Below are 27,482 nucleotides of genomic sequence, written 5' to 3' on the forward strand. Positions count from 1 at the left end.
TATTAAAAGGGTAGGGTTTCACTGTGTTTTCTCTTTATGAGAAAACCTAAGAATGTTGTCTTTTTTATAGGAAAAGATGTAGAAATCTTACTTCGTGAACAAAAAAAAAAAAAAAATTTTAATGGATTTGGACCAAAAGATGTTAACTAAAATAAAAAATAAAAAAAAACATCCAGGTTTTCAGAGAATCGGGATGCGACACTTTCGGTAACTAAGAACTCCAAGAAAATAGTCTTATATGAATCGACCTTACAATTTCTATTTTAGGTTCCTATTGCTTAAACTGTGTTTATCGTTAGCTTTTACTTTTTACCTATGTGTTGATAAAACCCAAAACCAACTTGACGTATAAGTATGGACATTTATCTTTGAGAATATTTCCTCGTGGATTACACTACGATTACGATTACATTTTCTATAGTTTTTTTTTTCTTTTTTGAAAAAGGGCATTATATTTTCTATAGTTAACTACAGATTTCTATTATCCTCAAGGATCATGCGGTGGCCACTAAATATCTCCTTTTTCTGAATATAAATTATGTGCATATGCTATTCCACATTCTTCCATATAATTGTTACCAGTACCGACCAGTAGATTTAGAGGTTTAAACCACAAATAAAAATAAAGTGGCCCTACGATCAAGTGAAAGAAAATAACATATGTATTATTAAAACTAAAGTACATTTTGATATGTTTGAAAACATAGATATCACTATAAATAAGAATTATTTGGATATATGGAAAACATAATAAAAAGAAGTATAGTGCTTTTTTTTAGTAATTTCAATAATATAAATACATTAATTATCTTTTTTATATTTCGTTCAGTTTAACAATTTCATTAATTATATTAATTTATCAATGCATCACATCACTAATTATATTACCATAATAATAATAGTACAAATTTTTATTTATTAGTTAATCAACATTAACTTTATGCTAATTATAAAATCAAACTAAGTAAAATAAGTTGGTTTTGCATATGGTTAAACGTTCGGTTTCGTTTGTTTTACTAAAGCTTTTTTTTTTTTTAATTTTAGTTTCAATCAGTGTAAAATTATGTAGCCAAAAATATAATTGAAAGACATGTTTTTGTGAATAAAATAATAACTTCAATCAAAATAATAAAAATGTATTACATTTTTTGTCACTTAATTTTTCACTCCATATAACTATTTAACTAAATATTTTTTTTCTATTTCACTTAATTGAGCCAAACATATTGAAATAGTCATTTTTATCAGTTTATAAAATCAGTTAGGCATGAACATTGGATATCCATTTAGGTACAAGTTATTTTTTGGGGTATCGTTTTTTTTTAATTAGGCCACACATGTGAAGGACCCTAAGATCGGCTCACTCGAATGGATCAGATTTGGATATGAACTCCAGATGGAGAACTGGATGGATTTGGTCCCACAAAAGTTGCGGAGTGGCCTTTGATATTCCCGGATTCAGATGGTGCTTGATATGACTCACAAGTCCACCAAATGAAGATCTTGATCCGTTGGTTGATATGACTCACAAGACCAACGAAAAAGAGAAGTGTTTGCTTGGATATGACTCACCAAGAAACTAAGAACAAGTTCTTTAAACGAGAAAAAAGAATTTAACTCAAAACATTAGACAAAATCGATTCATTATTCCAAATGAAGAGTTTACATACTTATAGAGTTTTGTAGATCTAGGAATTAAATAGAAAAGTAGATCTAGATCTAGATCTAATTATTACACGGAAATAAAGAGAGAAGACTAGTCAAAGTGACCGTTCGGCTTCTGTCCAGATGCATCCGAACCGGCAAAGTCCAAAGCGGTAAGGATCAGCACATAGGCGGGACGATCAGCAAGGGCCGCGGGATGTTCTGATTGGACAAGTTGCTTTCCAACAAAGCCAAAGTCTTCTGATAGCTTAAGGATCCTTGCCTTAGAGAAATTTCCAAAGGAAAAGTCAATGATCGGATCGAACAAGGTAGAGAAATCATCAGCACGGTCGTCGGTACATGCAGTACGAGCCAATCGAGCCAAAAGTGAGAAGTCTCGATCATTTTGTGAAACCTCATGATCCAAGTCAAGTCTGGCATGATCCTTGTCAAGTCTGGCATGATCCAAGTCAAGTCTGGTATGGTGAAAAACATGAACCTCGGTTGAAATGTTCAGAACGTCCTGAACTCCATGCTGAGCTGGTTCCATGTAATGATCCGTGGAATGCGGCACATCATTCCCTCCCTTTTCAAAAGGATTTGTCCTCAAATCCATTGTACCTGTATCCAAAGGGAATAAATCATATACAAAGGATTTAAAATTCATGGAAAATTCAGTGAATGAAAAGTTTGGACAGAAACTTCTTTGGAGGTTTGAAATCGTTTCCCTCAAGTATGTCCGGTTCCATGTTCAACGAACACAAGTCCCTAGGCATTCGAGCGATGGTGATTGTCGAGCGATGGTGATTGTCGATCAATGCGTGATTGTGATTGTCTGCTATCGATCGATTGGGGTCGTCTTCTGTCGATCGATGGAGGTCTAACATTGCCAGTTGCGTTCTGAATTCTGACTATGTCCTTCTTCATCTCCTCCATGCAAGAAGTTAGCCAACTTATACTATCATTCAATGGATAGTAGACACCATAAAGCTTCATCTGGAAGGCTTCTTTGTTCCTATCATGTTCCCCACAGACTCCATAGAACATCTCGTTGATCTCATCCTTAGTGTGAATCTCTGGTACCAACTTTGTCTGTGTGAATTGGCTAGCATGTTTAGGAAGACATATGTATGCTGGCTCATCTCTTAAAGCTCTTTCCAGAATTCTTCTGATATCCTTGTTGTGAACAGGAATGGTGCGTCCATCTAGATCTCTGGCAATTTCGCGATCATCTCTATAGACTCCATATTCATATTTCTCTTCCCAGTAAAATTTCATGTTACCAGAAAGGTCAAAAGCTCTTCTGTTGAATTATTGCTGTCTGGTGATCGTTGGGACGTCTATGTTGATTGATGGATGGGTTGTATTGCGAGATTGTTGTTGGAAGCTGTTTTATATGCCACCAGCTGCATCATAGAACTCCTTTATAGTCTTATGTTCGCTGTTGTTGCGTTGATGCATGAACAGATTATCTGCTCCATTGGCTGTCTGAAGGATATCTGCGATATCTTCTCGAGATACGTGTAGCGTGCGGCGGTCTATTGCTTTTGCGAAGCCATTAGGGTCCCTGAAAATACCAAATTCGTCTTGAGTTAGATACTGGTTATCTAATTTATCTTTTTTGCTTACAGTGGTTTTCGGTATTGAACGGTTGTCGATCGATGTGGTGTTGATGTTGTCGATCGATTGTTGAGGGAGTTTATCGATCGATTTCTGGTGACGAGGGTCGATCGATTCGCTGAAACGAGTTCTTTCCCAGGCAGCTTTTGCTCGAATCTGATCTGTATCATCGCGCTTTTGCATGTTGAGCATTTCCTCGTCTGTGAAGCTATCTTGTAGTTTATCTGCTCCTGGTGTGTAGATTACTGTTTTTACTGCAAATCTCTCGTGGTGGTGTTCATATTCCCAACTACCAATCGAGTAGTCTCCGTCTCGCACACGGTTAAAATCAGTGTCGATCAATTTCTAGTAAGCAGTGTCGGTCGATGCTCGCTTTTGGTATTGTTGTTGAGGTTGAGTGTCGATCGATGGCCAGCTCGTCCTGTCGATCGATGGTGCAGTCCTTTTCCAACAGGAATGGTGTAAGAGTTTATCTTCCTCATCAAGGATGGCTCTGTACGCAATGGCTCGTTCCTCCTCGAAGTCCTCATCATACTCGTCTGTATGCATATTTTGTCTGGTGTAAGCGTCAATAGTGGGGTTGTAATAGTCATTCTCCCACTCATCCGGATTACTATCGACCGATTCGCCATGTGGTATGTCGGTAGATTTATGGTTACCACTGTCGGTCGATATTGCTATGTGAGTCTCGATCGACACTGAATATTCAGTTTCGTAGTCATCTCCACAGTGGCAAGCTGCAATGATTCCGACATCATTGGTTCTTCTGAAGATCGTCTGTGGCTTCTTGACTGGGATAGGGTCGTAGTGGGCATTAGGATCGATGAGTGTTAGACACATCTGATTGGTTTGAAGTTGCACATTGCTCCCACGGTTGACAAGAAAGCTCTCCCAAGTAGTAGAGAAGAGTTCCAGTTTAACTTGATGTCCAAGACATGGAAATCAACTGAAACTAGGGCATTGCCAATCTGCACCTCTAGGTCTCTCACAATTCCTCCTGAGCTCTGCTGGGAACAATCCACAAAAGTGAATAATTCCTGTGAAGGCTCCACCTGCAGACCCAGTCTTCAGCACGCGCCTCATCAAATAAATTGCATAAGAATTCATTCTTGATTTTGCTCCAGGACATAAGAGATCCTGGTTGTAACTATTTGAGCCAATGCTAGCTTCTCCAGCAAGTGAAAACCTGAAAAGCTTGCATAATAGGTAGTCTTCAGAGACTCCCTTGACTCTCATAGCAGAAATCAGATCCTCGAACCTCTCCAGATGGTCCATAGGATGCTCGTGGGATAGTCCATGGTAGGGTAACTGCCCACAAGTGTGTAGTACTGCGCTTTCAGCTCAAAATCCCTCTCAATGGTAGGACGAAGGATGGCTGATCTGTTTGTGTAGTAGCAATCTGGAAGGTTGTAGTCAGCCAACGTCCTGGGTTGCGCAGTCTCATCTACGGGTAAGGTAGTACTTGTAGTAGCGATCTGGACGGTTGTAGGTCAGGCTCATGGATTGCAGCCCCCTGAGCATCTATTCTCTGACCTGCTACATTACGCAAATGACCCTCCTGGTCATGCAGGTCTCCATTGTTGTCCCAAACAAGTATCAAAGGTGCAACCATTGCTCGCGGTTCAGTATCGATCGATGTCCGAGTTGGAATGTCGATCGATGTCGGGTGAAGGTTATCGATCGACGGAAGGTTTGTGTTGTCGATCGATAGGGGTGAGCGAGAATCTGTCGACGGGACTGGTGTCAGGGTCGACGGTGGTTGACCAGAATTGAGTGACAAAGAAGTGTTGTTGTCGGTCGATAGGGAGCGCGCTTCCTTACGGATCGTGCGTTCCAAACTTGCGGGATCTGGTGAGAATATAATTTGTCATTCCCTGTTGCTTCTGGTATTGTTGGGCATGTACCTGAAAATCCAAGAATTTTTTTTTCTGTCAGACTACTTAACAAAAATTAGAAAATAAGCGATCAAAGCTCCCCGGCAACGACGCCAAATTTGATACCACTTAAAATTACCCTAAGGAGTGATTTATACTCTCTCAAATAAGAGGTCAAGTTGTAGTACTTAGGAATCGAAATCACAGGGAGATAAGGAACCTAGAGATTATAATATGATTTGTTAAGCAAGATGTCTTAAGAGTTTTGAAAGTAAATTGCAGTTTCATATTGTACAAGTATTTGTTCAATAGCAAGTTTTGGGGTTTTGGTGCTTAAAAAGGAAATAGTTAGACTTAGGGTCTTTTTTTCAGCAAATTTGGAATTATAATCCTTTAGATGCTTAATGAATTGCATGCATGATAATGTAAAGCTCAACTATTTGATCAACAAGTCTTTCGGCCTTTGTGAGCATTGACTTGTTGACTATTAACTAGATCTATGATCTCAACTCTTGTTATATTGATCTATAGAAAGTGTTGATCGATATTCCAATGGGTGTATCGATCGATACACCTTTTGCACCGTCGATCGATTATTCAAGTATGATATCGATCGACTCGCTCTAGTCAAGCTTTATGTGCAAGTTAAATTAATGCTTACTAAGCGCACTAGATCAGCTCTAGCCTTGCTCATAGCAAGAAACATAGCTCTATTAGAATGTTTTCAGGATGAGAATTAGCTATGGCTTTTATCAATCAATCCTAGGGCAAGTTCTAGGTAGCTAATCTAGAAACAGACATTAATGAACAATTCTAAAGATGATTTTCACAACTCAGCAATCTATAGTTGAGGCTAATCCCTCCCAACTTATTTAACCCTAAAATCTAACAATAGAACTACTCAGACATGGCTAAGAAATTAATAACAATAGTTAAGTATAAAAACTTCATATAATAAATAAAATAAATATAAATGGAGTTCCAATCATAAAGTATAACTTTGGATCTTCTCTCATATCTATCAATAAAACAATGAAACACAAATAAAGCACAAAGAAAGAACAATCTGCCCCTAACATTGCAGCAAAGCTTATATAATTAGGTTAAAACTCGTCAGGGGCAATCTTGTAAATAGTGAAATCTTGGGCTTCAAGTCGGCTGTGACCAAACGGGCTTCCTGCGCGCTTCGCTATCGATCGACACCATGACTTGTGTATCGATTGATTCTAGCTCTCCAATATCGACCGATTGTCGATTTCAATGGTCATCTCGGGTGCTTGCTCCAAATATCTCTAAAATTTTTCAAAATCATCACTTATCTCCAAAACATTCCTGATCTTATCCCACTATATAAAAGGAGCTAAATTGGAGCATTTTTAGAGGTGCCACATGGGCAAAAAAATTGAGAACCAACCAATCTGCCATGTCATCCTGAGGCTTGAAAGACTAACCTTCGCAGCCCATTATTACTAAATTTCGGAGCCAATTTTAACAATTCTCAGCATTCCATTTTAACAGCCCATTATTACTCAGATACTAAAAGCCCTAACCCTTTATTACTCATATACTAAAAGCCCTAAAACATATAATCTCTAAAAACTAAAGATCACTCATCCTCACCCTAACCTTAATCACTGACTCCATCTCATCGTGATTCTCTTCCTCTTCATCTCATCTTCAACTTAAATATTATCATTTTTGAATGAAAACATTATTATTATTGAAATATTAATTATTTATCCAAAGCTCTATATACAAGTTGTTAATGCACTCTATTGTTTGCAAAGAAGCTTTTCATATTATTTTCCTTTTTTATTTAATGCACAAATACAAATGTAGATGTTCATTTTATCTAGAAGATGTTTTTTTTTAATTTAACATACAAATTATGAACCGTTTGACCATGTTTATCATAAATTTGGTTATATATATATATTTAGTTTTAATCTATTCTTCATTATTTACATCTTATTAGTTTTAAACCATACAAAAAAACATATATTAATTGCATTAGGGCTGGGCAAATAAACCGAACCCGAAAACCCGAACCGAATCCGATCCGATAAAAATAAATCCGAACCGATCCGAACCCGATGTAAATACCGAATGGATCTTGTTTTATGGTATTTTGGGTTATGGGTATTATCCGAACCGAACCCGAATCTAAATGGATATCCGATAGAACCCGAAACACTCAAAACCTCGAAAAGACCTTGTACCAAACATAATCTCGATTCCTAATATGTATCCAAAATACACTAAGAAATATTGAACATCTAAAATACTTATCTATTAGATGAATATTGGTGGTTCTATTACATGAAGGTTGATGTTTAAAGATGGCCGTTGAATATTTAAGTATTTAGATTTTGATTTTTTTCCGTTAAACAATGTTTTTCATTTCATGAGAACTTGATTTTCGTTTTATGCTTTTATTTATTTGGTTTTTTTTATCAGTAAATATGTTTACTTTTCGTTTAATTTTGAATGATCACGGTTGATGTTCCTTATTTTTGAATCGATTTTACTTAAGTTTTGGTTACAAAATAGGTACAAATCAAGTATTTTAAAACTGAAGAACCAATTTTACTCATGTTTTGGTTATAAAATAGGTAAAATCAGGTACTTTTAAACCGAAAAACCTATTGGGACCCGAACCCGAAAGTATATTGGGTTGTACCGGTTCTTTGAAGATTTACTAACCCCGATCCGAACCCGATAGAACCCGAACCGGTCCCGAACCGAACTTTCATATAATCCGAATGGGGCTGATTTTGATAAACCCGAAAAACCAAAACCCGATTGGATAAAACCGAAACCCGATTGGGACTCCGAATGCCCAGGCCTAAATTGCATATTTTAAAACTTATTTTATATTTTAAAACGATTAAAGTCACAATGACCAATTATTTTCTGGCACCACCAAAAACTCGAAAACCCTATACAACCAAAATCTTATTTCCATATATTATTACATTTTATTTGTTTATAATATGTTTTAAGAACAAACCAAAAAAATGTGATAATAAAAGAAAGTTTTGATAGAATGACCAAAATGTTTCATTTAATAGGTAAAATGACCCTTATACTCTAGATATATATAAAATTTAATTAAAAAATATTAAAAAACATTAAAAAATAAAAAATAATTAATTAATAATCTTAGATTATACGTTTTCAAAATACAATTTTTTTAATAATTTTTTAGTTGATTTTTTTAATTTCAATTTTTCTCTATTTTTGTTTTCAATTTATATTTTTGTAATTCTAGCCGAAGTTCACAACAAGTGGAGCGACAACCTCGGACCGCAACCAATTATTGCTAGGATCATTAGGATGTGGCCCATCACAAATCACACAAATAAAAATGCTTTCCTAGGAAGAACTTTCATTTATCTTGACATCTAGGTTTGTCTAAAAAATACTTACTTTTAATTATTCCAACAACATTTCAAATAATTGCTTTTAAGCACTCAACATGAACAAAAAATGGAAGGGCGGGTGCCTATTTCTACGTCTGACACAATGTACCAACGGTTCAAGGAAGGGAAAATTTATCACATTAGATATTTTAATCTTCTTCCGAATAACCGACGGTACATGCTTACCGTTCAACCATACATAATCAATATCAATGAGACAACAATTATAACACTGATTCAAGGAAACATTTCACTGATTCCTTCATACATTTTCCGGCCCCAACGCTATCCCCAGTTGATCAGCTTAGAAAGTGCAACCAACTTCCTCCCATGTCAAAAAAAAACCATACCTATCACACATACAAATAAATTCTCTATTTTTGTCGCTAAAAACAAATTATTCTCACAGATGTTGTTGGCCGCATATGCCTCATCCAAGGAAGTGATTTATATAACCACAACACAGATACAAAAATCATCATTGGATTGCGTTAAGCAATAAATATATAATACAATAATTTTTTGTAGATCCAAATTGGTCCGTCTAACTATATGGGACAATGAGGCGGCTAATTTCAGGGAGTTAAATCGCATATCTACCAGGAAAAACCAAATCGTAATCATCACAAGTATCATTCCAAGGTTACATGAAGGTAATCAACTAAACATATAAAGTTTATATCTAATTAAATGCTTACAAATATTTCAGTTTTCAGGGAAACTATCACTCACAACCACACCACGATCGCGATTTTACTTTGACAATGACATAGATATCATACAACGCTTTCAAAAGAGGAATAAACTGCTATCCTAAGCCTGATGGCATACCTCCACATGGGATCAAACCACAAGACGGAAACCGACACTAGTCAACTGTTTTAAAATTTGCACTTCAATGCAAATAACCATATATTTTTCAAACTTACTATTGTTTAGAAAACAGAAACTGATCACCGCATCGCATTCAAACAAAAACTCTATGGTTAATTCTACAACGAACAAAACTTAACTTCCAATATCTGATACTTAAAACTACAAAAATATAAAATTTACTTTAATAAAATATATTATCCGCACGAAGCGCGGACCCCGGCTCTAGTAAATATAATAAATAGACTCTACAATAATATAATTATTAGTAAAAACACCTATAAACTATGGATGAAAATGGGTCAAATACATAGTCTATCAATAAACTTGTGCAATTTTCCTGAATTGTAGTGCAACCTCGTCCCTCCCATGTTTGAAATGAAGTTTCACGTTGTGTGATAGATGCCAGATACAATACCATGTTTAGCCATCAGATACACTTCAGCAACGGCTTTTATCAGACTTGTATTTCTGTCTGAAACAAACACCAATTCATTCGAATCCGGTATAACAGTTTTCAACGTTGTGAAAAGCCAGTTCCAACTTTTATTTTTCTCCCCATCAACGACACTAAAACCTATAGGATAATGGTGACGGTTTGGATCCTGAGCCATGGCAATAATTAAAACACCACCCTGAACAATCTTCAGAAAAGTTGCATCCACAGTGATGACTTTTTTCATGTACTGAAACCCTTCAATGGAAGCTCCCAACGCAAAAATAGGTATTTGAACCTTTTTTCTCCATCCAATAACAAACTTGTTTTTGAATCCGGGTTCACTTTCTCTAACATATACAAATAAGAAGGCACTTTATTGTATCATTCCTCAGGACTACTGCGCATATCCTCAACAGCTTGTTTTTTTCCTCTCCAAACCGTCACATACGACACTTCGACACCCAATCTCCTTTGCACCAGTCCAACCAGGGTTTTTGGAGTTGGTGTATCAAATAGTTCCGGATAATCACTATGCACTACAGCTGCAACATATCTTGGTGTAGCTTTCCTTATGATTCCAGTACTTGAAGTTGCACGAGACCATGAATGCATCTTTATATATGTTCTAATCGAGGACGCTTCAGAATTCCTTATCCTCGTAGCTCTGACAACCCATTTACAACCTTTATTCGCTCCCCGACATTTCACCACATATTGACTCTTATCCGAGTTCACGATACTGATTTCAAAATTTGTTTGTTGTGATCCTCTATCAATTAAATCTTTGACAACATTCTCCACCTGCTCAATCCCCTCTAGATATTGTTCTGCTTCTTCAATAGGAGTAAACAGAGTGAGTGCACCCGAATTACCTTCAATTTATGGTAACCCAATCACAAGCTCACTATAGTTCCCACCATATGAGCTTTCTTTCTCAACTCTTGATTGTTGCTCCGTTATTGGAACTATTTCCATTTCTTCAATGACCTCTACATGCAAAATACTTCTTCTTTCCTGTTTATCCACTAATGTCAAATACACAAACACATCTTCATCATCCAAAATACATGTTTGTCTCTTAGGTTCTACTACCAGTGGAATGTAACTCAGTTTCAGACTCTTCGTACACGGAAAATGGGTCATCTTCTTGCATATCCTCTCCTTCAAAAACGAATAAGTGATCTCATCCAATGATGATGTCTTAACGGATATAGCATACAAATGACCCTCACTTGGAATCCATTCATAATCATCTCCAGATTTCGTATAATGTTCATCATTGTCGAAGTGTATGTTTGTAGAAAAATAACCCATTGTCTGTTGTACAAAAAAAAAATAACCATTCAAAGTTAAACCTAGTTAGACAGTTACGCTATTGAAGTTATACTAAGTTATACCTTGTTACACGTTTTTGTTACGGAGTAAAGTTTCACCTATTTACACTTTTCTACTATAGCCGTTTCCGATAATATCCTAACAAGATTCAAAATTCGCAGCTTTGATTCCCAACATTCCCTTCTAGTTGTTGATTATCCACTCCCCTAACATACATACAATCCATACTTTCCCATTCCTTCCTAATTCGATTCAATTGATCCAAATATGAAATCTATCTACTATCTTTGATACAGACCAAAATACTGCTTTACGTGAATAAAATTTGACCTAGCTTGGGGATCAATTGCTCCGGCCCTGCTACTCGATGATTCAGCATCCAAGCCGCAGATTTGGAATCGCTGATTTGCTCTCTCGCCAAAAAAACGCGAAACCAAGAAACGGAGGAGAGAGAGAGAGAGAAAGCAACTGGAAACGCCACCACCGGAGAGAGAAAGAATTAAAAAAATATATACCCCGAATAAATTAAGACACTGATTTTTCTTGATTTTGATTGGTTATGTAAAGAGGAGCACTTTCGACATTGCCCATCCATATGAAGAGTATCAGAAAGACAAGAGTATGTGAGAATAAGTAAGAGTATGACATAATGAATTTTGCCTCATTAGGAGCATCTGAGCGTTTCACCCTGAATATTGCTGCATCTCCGCGGATGGATAGCTTGGCTTGGCTATCCCTATGAGAGTTGTGCTGCATCTGGATGGATTTCACCCAACTCGCCCAATGGCTAGTTGGATCGACCACATCCAACACGCCATCGGGCGAGTTAAATCAGGACTCTCGTCTCACTCTCATGAACTCTCACCTTCGAAATTGGATCAAACTGTCTTTTGTTTCATCTAGGCCGGAGTTACCATTGAAGCTTTACGATAAAATTAACAAAGATTTATTTTCTCACATTAGTTCAAATCAATCGTATAAAACAATAACAGTTAACTTAAACACCATAGTTATATTGGCTATGCGATTGGTCTCCACTATTTCATTAAACCAACGTCGTAATGAAGGCGATTTCTTAGAAGGAAATTGTAAAAACGTTTTAGTCAAAAAATGGCCCGAAAAGGCTTAAACACGGCAAAGGCCCACTTGCAATTTTGAACGAGAATGAGTCTGATATCACTCAAATTACCCTAGGGAGTGATTTACTCTCTCAAATAAGAGGTTCAATTGTAGTACTTAGGAATCTAATCCACAAGGAGCTAGGGCACACAATATATCTAAACAATTTGTGATTAAGCTAGATAAGTAATGAAAACAGTAAATTGTAAGGTGAACAAGGTAGTTGTTCAGTCGATTGGTTTGAGGTTTTGTAAACAGTTATTAGAAAGTATTAGATTTAGGATTTCAGTTCAGGTAATTGGGATTATAGAAGTATATAATATTTAGGTTGTCAATCCTAGAACTCGACTTCTAGTGTAAAGATATCCAGCTTTCGCATGTGATTCTTATGTATTGACTAAATCCAATATCTAAGTTGTCGTTTGTTGATACGGATTGAATGTCGATCGATATTATGGTAAGACCATCGATTGATGTTCTCTTAGACATGCGTTAGAGAGTTGATTGATAGGTTCACTAGTATTGTCTAAATCAGCTTCCACTTGTTTCTTGCAATACTAGCTCAAAGGAATTAGTTCTGTTGAAGAACTTACCGTCCTAGTTGTTCACAATCCTAAGTTCAAGGTTCTAGTTAGCTACTCTAGAACACATGCATTAACCACCATTCTTTGAAGGATATTTATCACCTTAGCAATTCTATATTTTGGGCTAATCCTTCTTAACCTATTTGAACCCTAAATCTAACAAGAGAATGACTCAGACATATCAAACCAATTCATAAGCATAAACTGAATAAAATGCATAAATAGATCAAGGTTAGAAATACTGGAGTTCCTATACAAATCTCTGAAAGAGTCTTGGATCTTCTCTCTAAGTCTACTAAAAATCCTAGGTGTTGTTTGCTGTGAAAAGTAGAAAGCAAAAAAGTGTGTGTTTCCTAGGAAAATGGCAGAGCTCATAAATATTAGAGAAAATTACTAGAATGTTACACATTTTATGGTTTATTACTAGAATGTTGTACATCTTTGTTTTATTACTAGAATGTTTTCTCTTTCCTAGTAATTTACAATAAGGGGCTTTTGTTATGTTTATTTTCTGAAACTAATTTTAAAGATCAAAGCCACATCAGTTATTAAAAATCCACATCACATCAGTTATTTTCTGAAACCAAACCGTCTCTATCACTATCACTATCATACATACGGTTTTGTCAAAAAAAAGAAAAGAAAAGAACACGAAGAACTGTGTTGTGTCGAAGAAGGAACCGCAAACCGAAATCCTCTCACCCTTCGAAACCCTCGTCGACATTGTTCTTTACTTCGTCGAACTCTCTCTAACTCTCTGTCGTTGAACTCTCTATAACTCTCTGTCGTTGAACTCTGTCTCGTCGGAGTTTTTAGAAACCGTCGTCTGTACGAAATCGCCTTCACCGCATTCTCATCAACGAGTTCATCTTTTCCGGTAAGATGTCGCGACGTTATATATTGTATTTTGGTTGAGTTTGTGGGTCAGTTATATATTGCGACTGAGATTGTTTGTGTTTTGGTTGAGGCTGTGATATGGGTGTGTCGAGGTTTTTGTTGCGACTGAGTTAGGGTTATGTTGACTGTGCTATGGGTTTGTCGAGGATTTTGTTGTGTCTGAGTTAGGGTTATGTTGCGGCTGAGATATGTGATTGTCTAGGCTTTTGTTGTGTCTGAATTAGGGCTTTTTGTTGTGGCTGAGTTATGGTTATGTTATAACTGGGTAATTATTATGTTATGGCTGAGTTAATGTTATGTTATAACTGAGTAATTATTATGTTATGGCTGAGTTATGGTTATGTTATAACTGAGTAATTATTATGTTATGGCTGAGTTATATATATGACCTAATATATTTTAATATTATGATATGGCTGTGTTATTTTTATATTGTGGCTGATTTATTGTTGTGTTATATGATCAGATGGATGTTAGTCAAGTCGAACCACGTGATTACCCTCCAAGACTTTACCCTTCTAACCTAGAAGGTAAAGATATCAATCATAATTTCCGTGCAGGACATTTCCCCCACATTAAAGAAACAATAGGACTCGATGTGTGGGAAGAACTGGTGAACTCTCCCATTGGAGTAGTTGCTAGTCTACTTTCACGCGAAAGCATTTGGTCTGGTAGGACCGTACACTATCTGCTATGTAGACAGCTGCGAGTGCATAAAAAGGAGATATGGTCTGTTGTGGTTGATGATGTTATCAGGTTTAGCTTGCTCGAGTTTGGTGAGATCACTGGGTTAAACACAGATCCATTGCCAACAGAAAGTTTTGAACCTGATCAATACAAAGAATTTTGGGAGGAGTTGAAGGTGCCGCTTGGGATGGGACCCAAGTATGATGAGCTGAAGGCAGCATTAGAGTTCTGTCCTGGTTGGAGTTTTGAAAAGCGTAAGTGGTTGGGGATGTTATTTCTTCAAGCCATGGGACTGTACTGTTTGCATCACAATTCAAGGATACCCTTTCAAAGTGCAATAAGGGTATTCGACGATGAAGCCATGAGGTCGTATCCATCGGGTCGGACTGCATACGAAGTTCTTGTTGACTCTCTGAAAACACTGTCTCCAGATGGAAAGTCATACACAGTAAGCAGCATGAAGGACGTTTTATTGGTTTGGGCGTATGAGTCCATCGTCTGTTTCGGTGAGAAGTTTGGGAGAGTGGTCAACAATGAAGACGTTCCTCTTTTGCGATGGGGTGGAAGGCGTACACGTTCAAGTTTTGATACTGTCTTGTCTGACGAAATCAAAGATCATGGCGAGGTAATGTTTAACTGCTACTTATACGACTGAGTTAACAGCTACTTAATGGTTGAGTTTATTTTATATTGTTGCCGAATTAGTCTATTTGATGGCTGAGTTTATTTTATATTGTGACCGAATTAATTTATTTGATGGCTTGGTTTTGTGTTATTTGATGGCTGAGTTTATTTTATATTGTGACCGAATTAATTTATTTGATGGCTTGGTTTTGTGTTATTTGATGGCTGAGTTTATGATAAACTGGTGTTGCAGGTCCGTTTGAGGAGAATGGTTATGAAGGAGTCAATTGAAGAGATGTTTCCTGTATGGTCGGATGAACCTGACGACCCACAACTCGTTAGGTTGGTAGAAGACATACACGCAGGTAGATACGTGAAAGGTTTCTGGGAAGTACAGAGGGATGAGCAGGGGAAGGGGAATGAGAAGAAGAAGAAGAAGAAAACGAAGGGAGTTTCATCAGAAGCTGAGCCATCAACAAAGAAGCAGAAGAAAGAAGCTGCTGAAACGAGAAAGGGTTCTAGCGAGGAGGAAGCTGTATTGGACAAAGCGACTCTGACGAATCTTGTGAGTGCTCTGCAGAATATTTCAGCAAAATTTGACGCTTACGATTTTGACCGGAACCGGCCAGTGATGGACGAGAAGACCCTAGATAACGTGGTGAAAGCTGTAGTGCAGCAGAGTCTGAAAGTTTTGGGGGAAAGGAAAATTCCCGACAACGATGCTAAACTCTCCTCCGCCGGCGTAGAAAAATCTTTATCGGTGACATCATCACCTCGTAGGAGGTCGCCACCGGAAAAGTCGGACAAAAGTCCAGTGGTAAAACCGCAGGCCCAGGAGGAGAAGTCTGTAAAAACTCCAGTGACAGAACCGCAGCAGCAGAAAAAGCCTGTCAAAAGTCCAGAGCCGCCGCGGCAGAAAGAGAAGGCTGTCAAAAGTCCGGTGCCGCCGCAGCGGAAGGAGAAGGCTGTCAAAAGTCCGGTGCCGGCGCAGCAGAAACAGCAGAAGTCAGTCAAAAGTCCAGCGTTAGCTGAGACCCCTGCAAAGAAGAATTCGGAGCTTGAGAAGGATACAGTGGTGAGAAGGATTTTGGCTGATGATTTTAATGAAATTGATTTCATCAGTGTTTCTCCTGCAAAGATTACTAAGGATGCTAAGGATGGTAAGGATGCCAACGTTCCAGCCTATGGACGCGGCTTACGGGGCAAGGCCAAGCGTACTGTTACTGTAAAGGATGAGGCTATCGAGGATAAGAAAAAAGCACAGCGGGCAGAGGCTGCGTTGAAGAGGAAGGAGAAGCAAGAGGCTAAGAAAAAAGAGAACGAGGAGAAGAAACAGAAGAGAAAAGCGGCTGAGTTACAAAAGAAACAAGAGGCTGGGTTACAGAAGAAAAAGAAGGAAGACGAGGCTGAGTTACCGAAAAAAAAGAAGGAAAAAGAGGCTGAGTTACCGAAGAAGAAGAAAGAAGAAGAGGCTGAGTTACAGCGGTCTGAGGAATGTGTTGTGACGAACGACGAAGTTCTTGCGGAAGATAACGCATTGGCGGCGAAGTCTGATGTCGAGCCAGCTGAATTGATTAGATCTTCCGTGATAAAGAAATTTCGGGAGAAATCAGTTAAGTTATCTCCACAAGGGTTTTCATTGACGAACCTTGATTCAGCACCAGTTTTTCCGTACATTGGAGAAAATGGACAGACGACTTGCATGAGGAAGAACATTACGCCTTCATCAGCAATATACGACCCTTGCGCACCTGTTGATCCGGCGCGACTGGAAAAACTGAAGCAACACATTAAGGCAATTCCACCCCAACCACCAGCACCTAAAGATAAACCAGAAGAACTCTTAGCTGATCATGAGAGTGACTTCTACAGCATACTCATGCATGAAAGACCGTGGCCTGACAAAGAATATGGATGGGTGTTTGATAATGTAAGTCTTTATTAAGGCTGACTTATATATTCTATAAAGGCTGACTTATATATTTAATTCATTATATTACGGCTGACTTATTATTTTTCTTTGTCTAGCATATCGCTGCGTATATGAACGTCCTCATACAAAGGTCCATGCGAGATCCCACTCCATTCTGGTCCAAGCGGATTGGTTTCATAGACCCTTGGTTGTTAAGTTCTTGGGCTTACGATTACAGGCAGTTCAGGATGAAACCTGCTTCGTTCAAGTTCAAAGACAGTGGTTATGAAGCGTTGGTAAACGGGAGATTCCCCGAAGAATTTACAACAAACTTGAAGTGGTATGCAGATGTGGATCACGTGTACGGATGTCTTCAAACCGGCGGTAATCACTGGGTGGCGTTTCACGTGGATCTGATCAAGGAGAAGATAGATTGCTACGATCCAATCTATGGAGAGTCAACACCCGAAAGTGAGCAAAAAATGCTAAATGCTTTTAGACCTCTACTGGAGATGCTTCCCTGGATGTTGAATGAGCTTATTCCTGCCGATCTCCGAAAGCATTCTAGGAAGAGGTTCGCATTCAGACGGAGGAGCAAAAGATACATTCCACAAAACAACTTGTCAGGTGATTGTGGGGTTTATTCGTTGAAGTTTGTGGAGTGTCTAGCACTTGGTGTATCTTTTGATGGCATAAACGATAGTAATATTCAAGGGTTACGGATGAAGATGGCAGCAGATATCCTCGAGGAAGGAGGAAATGTTGGAATGAACAATTTGTTGTCAAAATGAAACTGTGTTTGTTTGTGAACCTGTGTTTGTTGTTATGTTAACTATTTGACTTTGGATATTATATGTCAGTCTTTTCGTTTTTATAACCCAGCCCTGTCATAGATGAGTAACTAAGGCAAACCCCAAATAGTCCCTAAAAACGAAAACTGCTGTAATAACTCAGTTGTATCGATTAGTAATACTCAGCCAGTACTCATTGATAACTCAGTCATACCTCAAACATACCCTAGAATCAAAATAATTAATAATTTTTCATTCGAATGTTATATATAAAGTCCAATTATCAAAATAATTAATAATAACTCAATGTGTGAGCATGATCTTTGTTGACTATACGAGTTTGGAATCGATTATAATCTTGAGGTATATGTTGTCTCTTACGAGTACCTAAAACTCTAGGCAGTGATATGAGGTGTGAGCATGATTCAAAACACGTAAACTGTTATTGTGTTATTTATTATGAATTTGTGATATTTATCATATCTTGTGGTTCGTACATCATAAATCATAACCCTAAACAATCTTATTCGGAACCCAAACCCTAAATAACTAAACCCTATACCCTAAACGGCAAACAACAAATCAGCCGTAAAGGTTTTAATAACTCAGCCTGTTAGTGTAAGTTAATATTTACATATGGCGCGAAAATTTTAGATATTTTATCTCGCGACCTTTGATGTTCTATACTTCCCCTATATATAGCCCCCTTCTCTTGCACCTTCTCGCCTTATCTCACTAGAAAACCTAAACAATATCTCTATATCGCCTTACAAAGTTATGATTGTTCCTGGTTATTCAGAAAGGTTAGAGAACAGAGTCAATGAGATACTAAACTCTGAAAATCGTGAAAACCTTCCCGTTCTATACCCTGGCCCGGGTGTCTTGCTTGACCAAACCAGCGTAATCTGGTTTAAATTTCTAAGCGATCTCTCCCTGGCCATCCCGTCGATTTTAGCAGAAGGATGGGTTCATGATTGGCCGACATGGCGCGCCATTCCCGATCATTTTAAGGAACGCTGGTTTCTTCAACTCGCTGTAAGGACAACATCTTTGAATTGTTTTTGATATTAGACATAATAACAGCACTTACATTTGGAAATTTGTTTTTTGTTGTAGCGCAAACGCACGTGGGCACGAAGATATAATTTTCAAGTTTGGACAAATTTTAATCTGGTGGCCAGAACGGTGTTTCGTTGTCAGATGCGCCTCTTGAAGAGGAGGTGGGCACATGGGGGTGAGAAGCCTGCGTGGATGCTAACTAGAGTTTGGCGTGATCTTGTCCACATGTTTGAAGAATTTGGTCCTGATAATTTTGGTGTTAGAAATTGATTTGTTGTTTTTGTTTGTATTCAGCCGTCAAGGTTTTGTAAAGTTGTTTAACTCAGCCGTTAAGTTTATATAAAGTTGTTTAACTCAGCCATTAAGTTTCTATTAAGTTGTTTAACTCAGCCGTTAAGTTTCTATAAAGTTGTTTAACTCAGCCGTTAAGTTTCTATAAAGTTGTTTAACTCAGCTGTTAAGTTTTTATAAAGTTGTTTAACTCAGCCATTAAGTTTCTATAAAGTTGTTTAACTCAGTCGTTAAGTTTCTACAAAGTTGTTTAACTCAGCCGTTAAGGTTTTATAAAGTTGTTTAACTCAGCCGGAATTGTTTGCGAATTAAGATACTAATATTGTAAAAATTGTAATACGAATTAAGATACTAATAACTCAGCCTTATATTGTAAAAATACAAAGCCATAGTTAACGCTATTTTCAATGTATTATTATGGCCGCCATTACATAATCGAGACCATTATTAGAGTCCTTTATTCTCTTATTATTATACGTGCGAGAAATTCCATCGTCATTGAGAATATCGAGACTCATTATTATACGGCTAGCACGCATGTATCGGATACGGCTCAAACCTAATATCGAGGTTTAACACAGCCGTAATACGAATTCAACTTAAGTGTTTGATAAAATAATAAAGAATCTTTCGTATTTCTTGATTTGATTGAGTTCTGTAATAATTAAAGTGCATCAAGTGTGTGGAAAAATACGGCTCAAACCTAATATCGAGGCATTTAATAGTTTATTAATTTAAATTATTCCTCTTTATTTGAATTTAAAAAAAAAATGATTTTATATTACTACCACTATTGTTTTAACTTTGTCTTTCACACCAATTTCTCTTTCATTCAAAGAAAATGTCTTCTTCATCATCTGTGTCTGGTAACACTTACTTTCACCGCCGGCATGTGGAAAGAGGAACGCCGAAACAGTGTTGGTGTGGTGAACCCGCTGAATTATGTACATCTGCATCACGGGCTAATCCAGGAAGACTGTACTATTGCTGTCGCAAAGGATATATTAAGGTTTGATTTTTAATTTTATTCATTATACTGTCAATGTGATACTAAGAGCTGGGCATGTTGGTGAAATCAGAGACATTTATTCAAATGGGCGGACGAGTGCTTGGTGGAAGAGGTAGAAGATATGAAATCGATGATGAGTGACATGACCAAAGGCATATCAGATCTGAGAGTAGACGTTGGTCGGTTGGAGAAAGAACTCGGTAAAGCGGAAAAGATGAAGTGTTTGATGAATAAATGAGAATAACTCAGCCATAAGATGAAAATAAGTCAGCCATAAGATGAAAATAACTCAGCCATAAGATGAAAATAACTCAGCCATAAGATGAAAATAAGTCAGCCATAAGATGAAAATAACTCAGCCATAAGATGAAAATAAGTCAGCCATAAGATGAAAATAACTCAGCCATAAGAAAATAAGTCAGCCATAAAAACAGAATATATAATTTTTTTGTTCGACATACATAATGGCATAGGAAAAAACATAAAAAGATAAGATTCTGATGCAGAGACATCTTCACCAGTTACTTGTGTCCCTAAACAGGCTTATCGGTTCAAAATCACGAAAGAACAAGGAAATCTCTTTGATCCAGAAACAGCGCTCACACATGTTGTCGTCCTTAGTCACATCAATGTGCCATAGGCAGAGACATTGTCGGTCCACAACATTTGCACATTGGCAAAGGTAGAAGGACGGAACATAAGTAGAAGTGAACATGGCCTTAATTTGACGGAACTCGTCAGTATGCCACAAACCCCATCCCCATTTCGCATCTCGAACAAGTTTCCCGACCCTGTCAACAGTTGCTCTTGGAATTCTCCGAAAATACTGCGCATCACCGTAAAAGATTGCTTGAGTCATAGCGTGTGTATACACTGCACGCTCATATCCTGCATCTGCTGCATGCTTGATGAGAGAAAGGCCATAATCTTGCTCATCGTATGAGTAGAAAAACTGTACACCCTTTACATAAATTGTGCTTGGATTGTTCTCAGCGTAGCAAGTTTTCAACAACTGAGATGGCATAATGAGACCCCAGGGAAAGGATAACACATCGAAATAATGATATACCCTACGCATCTCTGCTAACGCCTTCATCGATCTGGACGATGCTCTGAGGCGGTAGAGATCTTGGAAGGAGTTATGGGCCACACGTTCAACCACCATTGCCTGAAGATCTTCAGGCAATTCAAGCAGAGGGAAATATTCCATTTTCTCTGAGAGGACAGTTGTGTAAAACATAGAGAGTTGAAGATGTGTAATTGTTTGAGAAGTACCTTATTTATCTGCAGTTAACGGTGGTAGTTTCGTATCGCGGCGTTTCTTATTTCTTATTTTGAGCGGGAATTTAATCCATAACTCAGCCGTGTATTACAATAACTCAGCCTTAGTTGACTTCGCGACGTTTCGTGTTTCTAGCGGGGAAGTTTTTTTCAACTGCGTTTGAATAAAAGAGCTGACATTAGAAATCACGACAATTATTAGGCGTGTGAGTAACATTATCTCAGCCAATAAAGATTAATTTCTCTTAATTTAATTCGCTACTTTCGTATTCCACTTTAAAATCAATAATTACGTAGGGGCTATTACGTAACGTAGGGCAATTAAGTACGGACATTTCGTTTTTCGATGTCTGTGTCTCTCTTGAGTAATGGGAAGCGGGCTAGTCCCCGAAAATGCCAATACAAGACTTGCTTATATTGGTCAAGTAATAATCCAGCCGTAGTGCAAATCAATGAAAATAAAAACCCAACCACAATATAAAATTTGAAAAACATTAACGCAGCCGTCATAAAACATTACAACAAACCCAGCCGTATTACAACACAAAACCCAGCCGTATTACAATTAATAATCCAGCCGTTGTGCAAATCAATGAAAATAAAACCCAGCCGTATTACAACACAAAACCCAGCCGTATTACAACACAAAACCCAGCCGTATTACAAAACAACATGAAAAGCAATTGCTTATATCGGACAAGTTCTCGCATTATTTCCACTTTGACTGCAACGAGAACATATGTGCTCTTTCCTAGGACGTTTGTTTGCAAGTACAACTTCTAAAGCAGATTTCATCCTATTTTTTTTAGGTCTTCCCGGTTGTTGACGAATAAACGGTGGAAAGCACTGTACGTTAGCCACGTTATCTGGAACAGGTAGCGCTGAGTCAACCGGCATGACCGATTCAGCGTATGCTCTAGCTAAATAAGTGCTTTTATAGTAAGGACTGCACAGTGATATACGAGAAACATTTCTTTCCTCTGCAGCTGCGATTGCGTGTACACATGGTATTTTCTCGACATCGAAACGCCGACATGTGCACTTTCGCTCAACCAAATTAACAACATTCAAAGACTCGCCAGCAGCGCCATATTTAACTTCAGTGTGATGGTCATCAATCCTTTGAACCGTCCAATCCCGGGAGGCACTTACACGTCCCTATTAACAAAACCCAATATTCGTGAAATGGCTTACTTATTATTTATAAAGCTGGCTTATGCAATATAACGACTGACTTATTAGATTTAAAGACTGACTTATTTTACTGTTACGACTGACTTACTTGTAATAGTTTCTCCACACCGCGCGTGAGTGTGGTTGACTGCGATCTGGCATCCACTCTTCGTTCAGCAAACCATCTGGTCATCATAACCCGTATCGATTCCAATATTCGAACAATGTTAAGACCTCTAGCATGCGATAATGCTCTGTTCATTGATTCCGCTATGTTTGTAGTCATCAAATTGTACCTCTCGTCCGGGAAATAAACACGTGTCCACAGTCTGACATCAGCTCTTTCGAGGTAGCCGTGGAGATCAGGATTAAGTGCTTCAATCTCCACGAAAATCATATCAAAGTCAGACATTCTAAAACATCTCGCCGCTTTCTTCACCAGCCGAAATACATCTTTTCCTTTGTACCGTCCCAATATGTTTTTATAAAAATGATAGGTGCATATTCCACGAGCAGCTAACGGATACACATTTGTAATTGCTTTCCCTATCGAGTTATGCCTATCTGATATTATCGCAAGACCCTCCTGGTCAGGAATCAACACTTTTAGTTGCGTAAAAAACCAATTCCACGAATCATCATTTTCAGTGTCAACCACTGCGAAGGCTATTGGAAAAATCTGAAAGTTACCATCCTGAGCTAGTGCTGTGAGTAGCGTCCCTTTATATTTACCATTAAGAAACGTACCGTCGACGACAACAACTTTGCGCATGAAAGGAAACCCATTAACGCTCGCACCAAACGCAAGAAACACATACATGAATCTTCCAAGCTCATCGATTTGAAGACGCGTAACTGTATTCGGATTTGCCCTTCTTATCATGTATAAGTAAGAAGGCAAGAGTTCAAAACCACACTCAGGTGTGCCCTCATCGATTTCCCTTGCACATTTAAGCGTCCGGTGTGATTTCCAATATTCCATCTGCTCACATGAAAAACCAATTTACATAACTCAGCCACATCATATCATTAAGACGGTCACAACGTAAACATAACTCAACCATAGTTTTGTAACTCAGCCATTTCTAACATAAAATAACCCAGCCTATACTCTACCATAACTCAGCCGTTGTAACATAATTACCTTTACACCAAACTGCTTAGTGATAGCTATTCCGACACTCTCAGGGCGAACGGCCGGACCAACGTCGCCGAGAAAGTTCTTGTACAACTCTCCTAAAATATCCGGTGTTGCATTTCGAGATCGATTAGAACGCTCAATTACAGAACATGCATGATCCGAGTCGTAAATACGAATATAAAACTGCGGGGACAATCCTTCGGTAGATGCACGAACTCTCCATGTACATCCATCAACCCAACACTTAACAACGTATGTTGTCAGGTTTGATATTTCTACATCAAAATCAAATTGATGCCTCACTTTAAAAAGTTTCAGTCGTCTCTTCAAATGCTTTTTAGTCAAGTATCGTTGTCCTACCGCAAGGTCTAACGACGACATCTCCAACTTCAAAACCTCCAGATTCCCTTTAGATTCGCTCATCAAGAAGTTCTGATATCTCTTCTTGGAAGGTAGCGTTGGTGAATCTTCGTCTTCTTCGATAGGAGACTCACCGTATGTGCTGAAGTTATCATCTTCAGATGACGCACCGTCCGAGTCATCGAACATATCAAATCGACTTTCAAATTCATCATCTTCTTCGTTTTCTTTGCCTATTTCATCTTCTCCGGCTACGTCGTGTATTTCAACGTTACTAAAGCAGTCATTCTCAATTTCATCTTGTTCATCCTCCAAACTGCAACCATCGTAACTCCCATTCTCTATAGACTCAACTTCTAAAGCTTCTTCTTCTAAAGCTTCTTCTTCTGAAGCGTCTTCTTCTGAAGCTTCTTCTTCTGAAGCTTCTACGTCTGAGCTGTCATCCTTTTTCTCTGTAATCTCCACACAGAGACGTAGTTGTTCGCTTTTCTTTAAGCTTAGAAAACATTGCAATTGTCGAGTGTTGGACACGTAAACTGGTGGAGTGTTGTGCGCCATTGTTTTCAATGTTTTATTCGAAAACATGTAGCTAAGAAGAATATGAACCTTCAAATCATTCAAACCGTAATCGTCGATGACAGACTTTGTGAAATCTTCAAGTTTAGTTTTCTCACCTAAATGAAGAACTCTACACCCTCTACTGTCGACGTTGAATACATATCGTTTTTTCATAATCCATTTACCGGAAACAATAATAACGGGATCCATTACCATATGAGAAATATGAAGAGGATATATAACTGAGATGATGAAGAAGAAAAGAAAGGCTGTGTAATCATTCAAAAATAAGATGAAGAAGATAACTGAAAGGTCTCGTAACTCAGTTGTAAATTGGGCGACTGTTAGTGATGACATGTCAAATCCGAGTTGATGACATGGCAGATGACATGGAACATCGGTTAATCAGCCGACAAACAAATCAGTAACTCAGCCAAAATAAGTCAGCCATCATGTTTACACTTTGTCAGCCGATACATGGAAACATTCTAGTAATTAATCTTTTGACAGTAAGTCAGCCGCAATAAGGATGAACAACCATATGTCAGCCGTATCGTTACGTAAATCAGCCATCAAACGAGAACATTCTAGTAATTAATCTTTCGCTCATACGTCAGCCGCAAAGCAACTGAGTTTACTGTTTATCCATGCTTTAACGGCTGACTAATACAAACCCAGTCGTAACAGCATCCCATAACTCAGCCGTGGCTTCAATAACCCAGCCCATCCATGTTCCTTTACTCAGCTGAAAAAAAGTTTCTCAGCCGTTTCTTAACCACGACTCAGCCAAATTTTCCAGAAATCAAACCGCCGATGTATAAGTCAGCCGTCATTTGTATCATTAAGTCAGCCGTGGTCACATAACTCAGCCGGATTTCTGTAAATCAGTTGTATCGGCAAGCTGACTTATAGTTTTAAGTCAGCCACTTTCTCTTAAGTCAGTCGTATGTATTAAGTCAGCCGTAACGTAAAGATAAATCGGCCGTAACTACGTATCTATCGCTTAACAGCTGACTTAATGAAAATACGGACGCGAATTCCTCCGTGGCGCCAGTTTTTTGCCTACGTGGCAGCGAAAAGTAATGGCATTCTCGTAAATACGTTTTTTCTCATAACGTAAAAAAAGGGTACGCTTGGTATCGAAAATATTCTAGTAATAAAAAAAAGATCTGTATCATTCTAGTCAATACACCTAAAATATGTAACATTCCAGTAAACTTCCCTAAATATTATGTTAAAATTGGCCAGGGGTAATTCTGCAATTGTGATGTGACTTGGGATTTAAATCGGCTGAAAACTTAGCCGGGTCTTGCACGCTTTGCACTGGTTTGATGTTCAGCTACGGGATTCTCTCATTTTATCTCCAAAAGGCACCAAAATCACCACTTTCCTCCAAAAAAAACTCATGAACGTGTAAATATACAAAAAAGACTCTAAACATAATAAATAGTTCCTATAACACTGATATATGGTGTTTTTAACATCATTGTATATATGTTTTAATTGCTTTTCAGTCATCTATCGAGTCTATCTAGTCGTTTTAGGTCCTTTCAGGTCTGGAGTAGGTTGCAGAGTCTGAGAAGGGTGCATGAAGAAAAGATGCCATATTTGGAGAATTTCCCGTGGAGCAGTGCGAGTGATTGCTCCCATCAAGGAGCAGCCCCAAGGGATTGTTCCCGACAATTAAGGAAACTCTTAATTATTTCAAAAGTTGTCCTAGCCGCCCCACCTCTTCTCTAGCCACCGAGACTTTTTTTTGTCATTTGCTACTTGGAAGGGAGAAGGCTCCATCTCCCATAGAGAAGATCACCTGAACCCTCTTTGTTTCTATTCGATTTATTTGCAGTATTATTCAAAAACCATACCTTTGGTATCTTGTGTTATGGCTAAGTAGTCGGCTAGCTTATTGTGGGAACCGAAATTCGCACTGTCGATTTCCGTCTAAATTAGGAAACTAGGAAAACCCTAATTTCCCAGAGGTCCCGGAGATCTGTTAATACCACACGCTAAGCAATTAGAACGCGATATATCAACGACAAAGTATAAAAATCATAAGAAGAGAGCAAAGTAGATCTTATTCTGAATCTGTGTTTGAGCGTTACAACAAGGTATAAGCCTAGCTCGAAAGCTGTCGGCGAGATTCCTAGTTCTAGCAACCCTAAGACGGCTAAACCTAATTGAGTCGCAGCTCGAAATAACAAAAACGGAAATATGCCTAAATTGCTCTAAGTGCTAAGTTTGCTCTGAAAAAGTCCCCCCTCATGCCTCTCGCGTAGGAGTCCTTATATACTCACTCCTAGGTCGGTTTACGCTTTTACACTTCTGCCCTTAAGCCGTCATAGCATAAAATGGAGATATTCCATTTTTTCCGATCTTCGTAATTATCTTCAAATTTTCGTATTTATCCGCGGAAACTTGACATTTATCTTTCCTTGCGCACCAAGCATAAACCGTCCTACGGTTTATGGGCTTTTGGTTAAGAAATTGTAAGTTGGGCCTCGAGTCGTGTCTTAAGTCCCTTTGGGCCGTCTTCCAACTCGGAACATTTATTACGATTTCTTTCGATAAAGAACGAACTTCCTGCGGTTTTTACCGCAAAGTTTGATTGATAACTTAGAATGGCGAAAAACATGAACTGAGTTCGCTACGGTCTTCGGGAGATTACATCGAAGGATAGATGAGAATGCATGGACTGGTGTCGAATTGACGTTTCGGACGAGCTCGGTCGCTACGTAGCGACCGAGCGGGACTGACACTCGGTAGCTACGTAGCAACCGAGCGGGATGAAC

The 27,482-nt window shown here is 38.3% G+C and overlaps 2 protein-coding genes and 1 long non-coding RNA gene across 4 annotated transcripts; 1 reads left to right on the top strand and 2 right to left on the bottom strand.

Annotated features, from left to right (window-relative positions):
- Positions 1-8,338: 8,338 nt before the first annotated feature.
- LOC117128587 lies at positions 8,339-11,493 on the bottom strand. Its single transcript, XR_004451953.1, has 2 exons — positions 11,270-11,493; positions 8,339-11,227 (listed from the first exon to the last, which is right to left on the bottom strand). It is a non-coding gene; the product is annotated as an uncharacterized LOC117128587 (long non-coding RNA).
- Positions 11,494-12,002: 509 nt separating this feature from the next.
- On the top strand, positions 12,003-20,653 carry LOC117128581 (titin-like). 2 transcript variants are annotated; one of them, XM_033281308.1, is made up of 5 exons: positions 12,003-13,787; positions 14,274-15,119; positions 15,372-18,856; positions 18,938-20,180; positions 20,251-20,653. In XM_033281308.1, exons 2-3 carry the CDS (start codon positions 14,274-14,276, stop codon positions 17,061-17,063), a joined length of 2,538 nt encoding a protein of 845 aa, XP_033137199.1. In that variant the 5' UTR covers positions 12,003-13,787; the 3' UTR covers positions 17,064-18,856; positions 18,938-20,180; positions 20,251-20,653. The 2 variants fall into 2 exon arrangements, with proteins under 2 accessions (XP_033137199.1, XP_033137198.1); XM_033281307.1 differs by having other exon boundaries at positions 18,938-20,653.
- LOC117128582 lies at positions 19,937-23,661 on the bottom strand. The gene is made up of 2 exons (XM_033281309.1): positions 22,744-23,661; positions 19,937-22,619 (listed from the first exon to the last, which is right to left on the bottom strand). Exons 1-2 carry the CDS (start codon positions 23,614-23,616, stop codon positions 22,149-22,151), a joined length of 1,344 nt encoding a protein of 447 aa, XP_033137200.1. The 5' UTR covers positions 23,617-23,661; the 3' UTR covers positions 19,937-22,148.
- Positions 23,662-27,482: the final 3,821 nt, after the last annotated feature.

Source organism: Brassica rapa, chromosome A09 (assembly GCF_000309985.2).
Source record: "Brassica rapa cultivar Chiifu-401-42 chromosome A09, CAAS_Brap_v3.01, whole genome shotgun sequence".
In the NCBI taxonomy this organism is placed as follows: domain Eukaryota; kingdom Viridiplantae; phylum Streptophyta; class Magnoliopsida; order Brassicales; family Brassicaceae; genus Brassica; species Brassica rapa.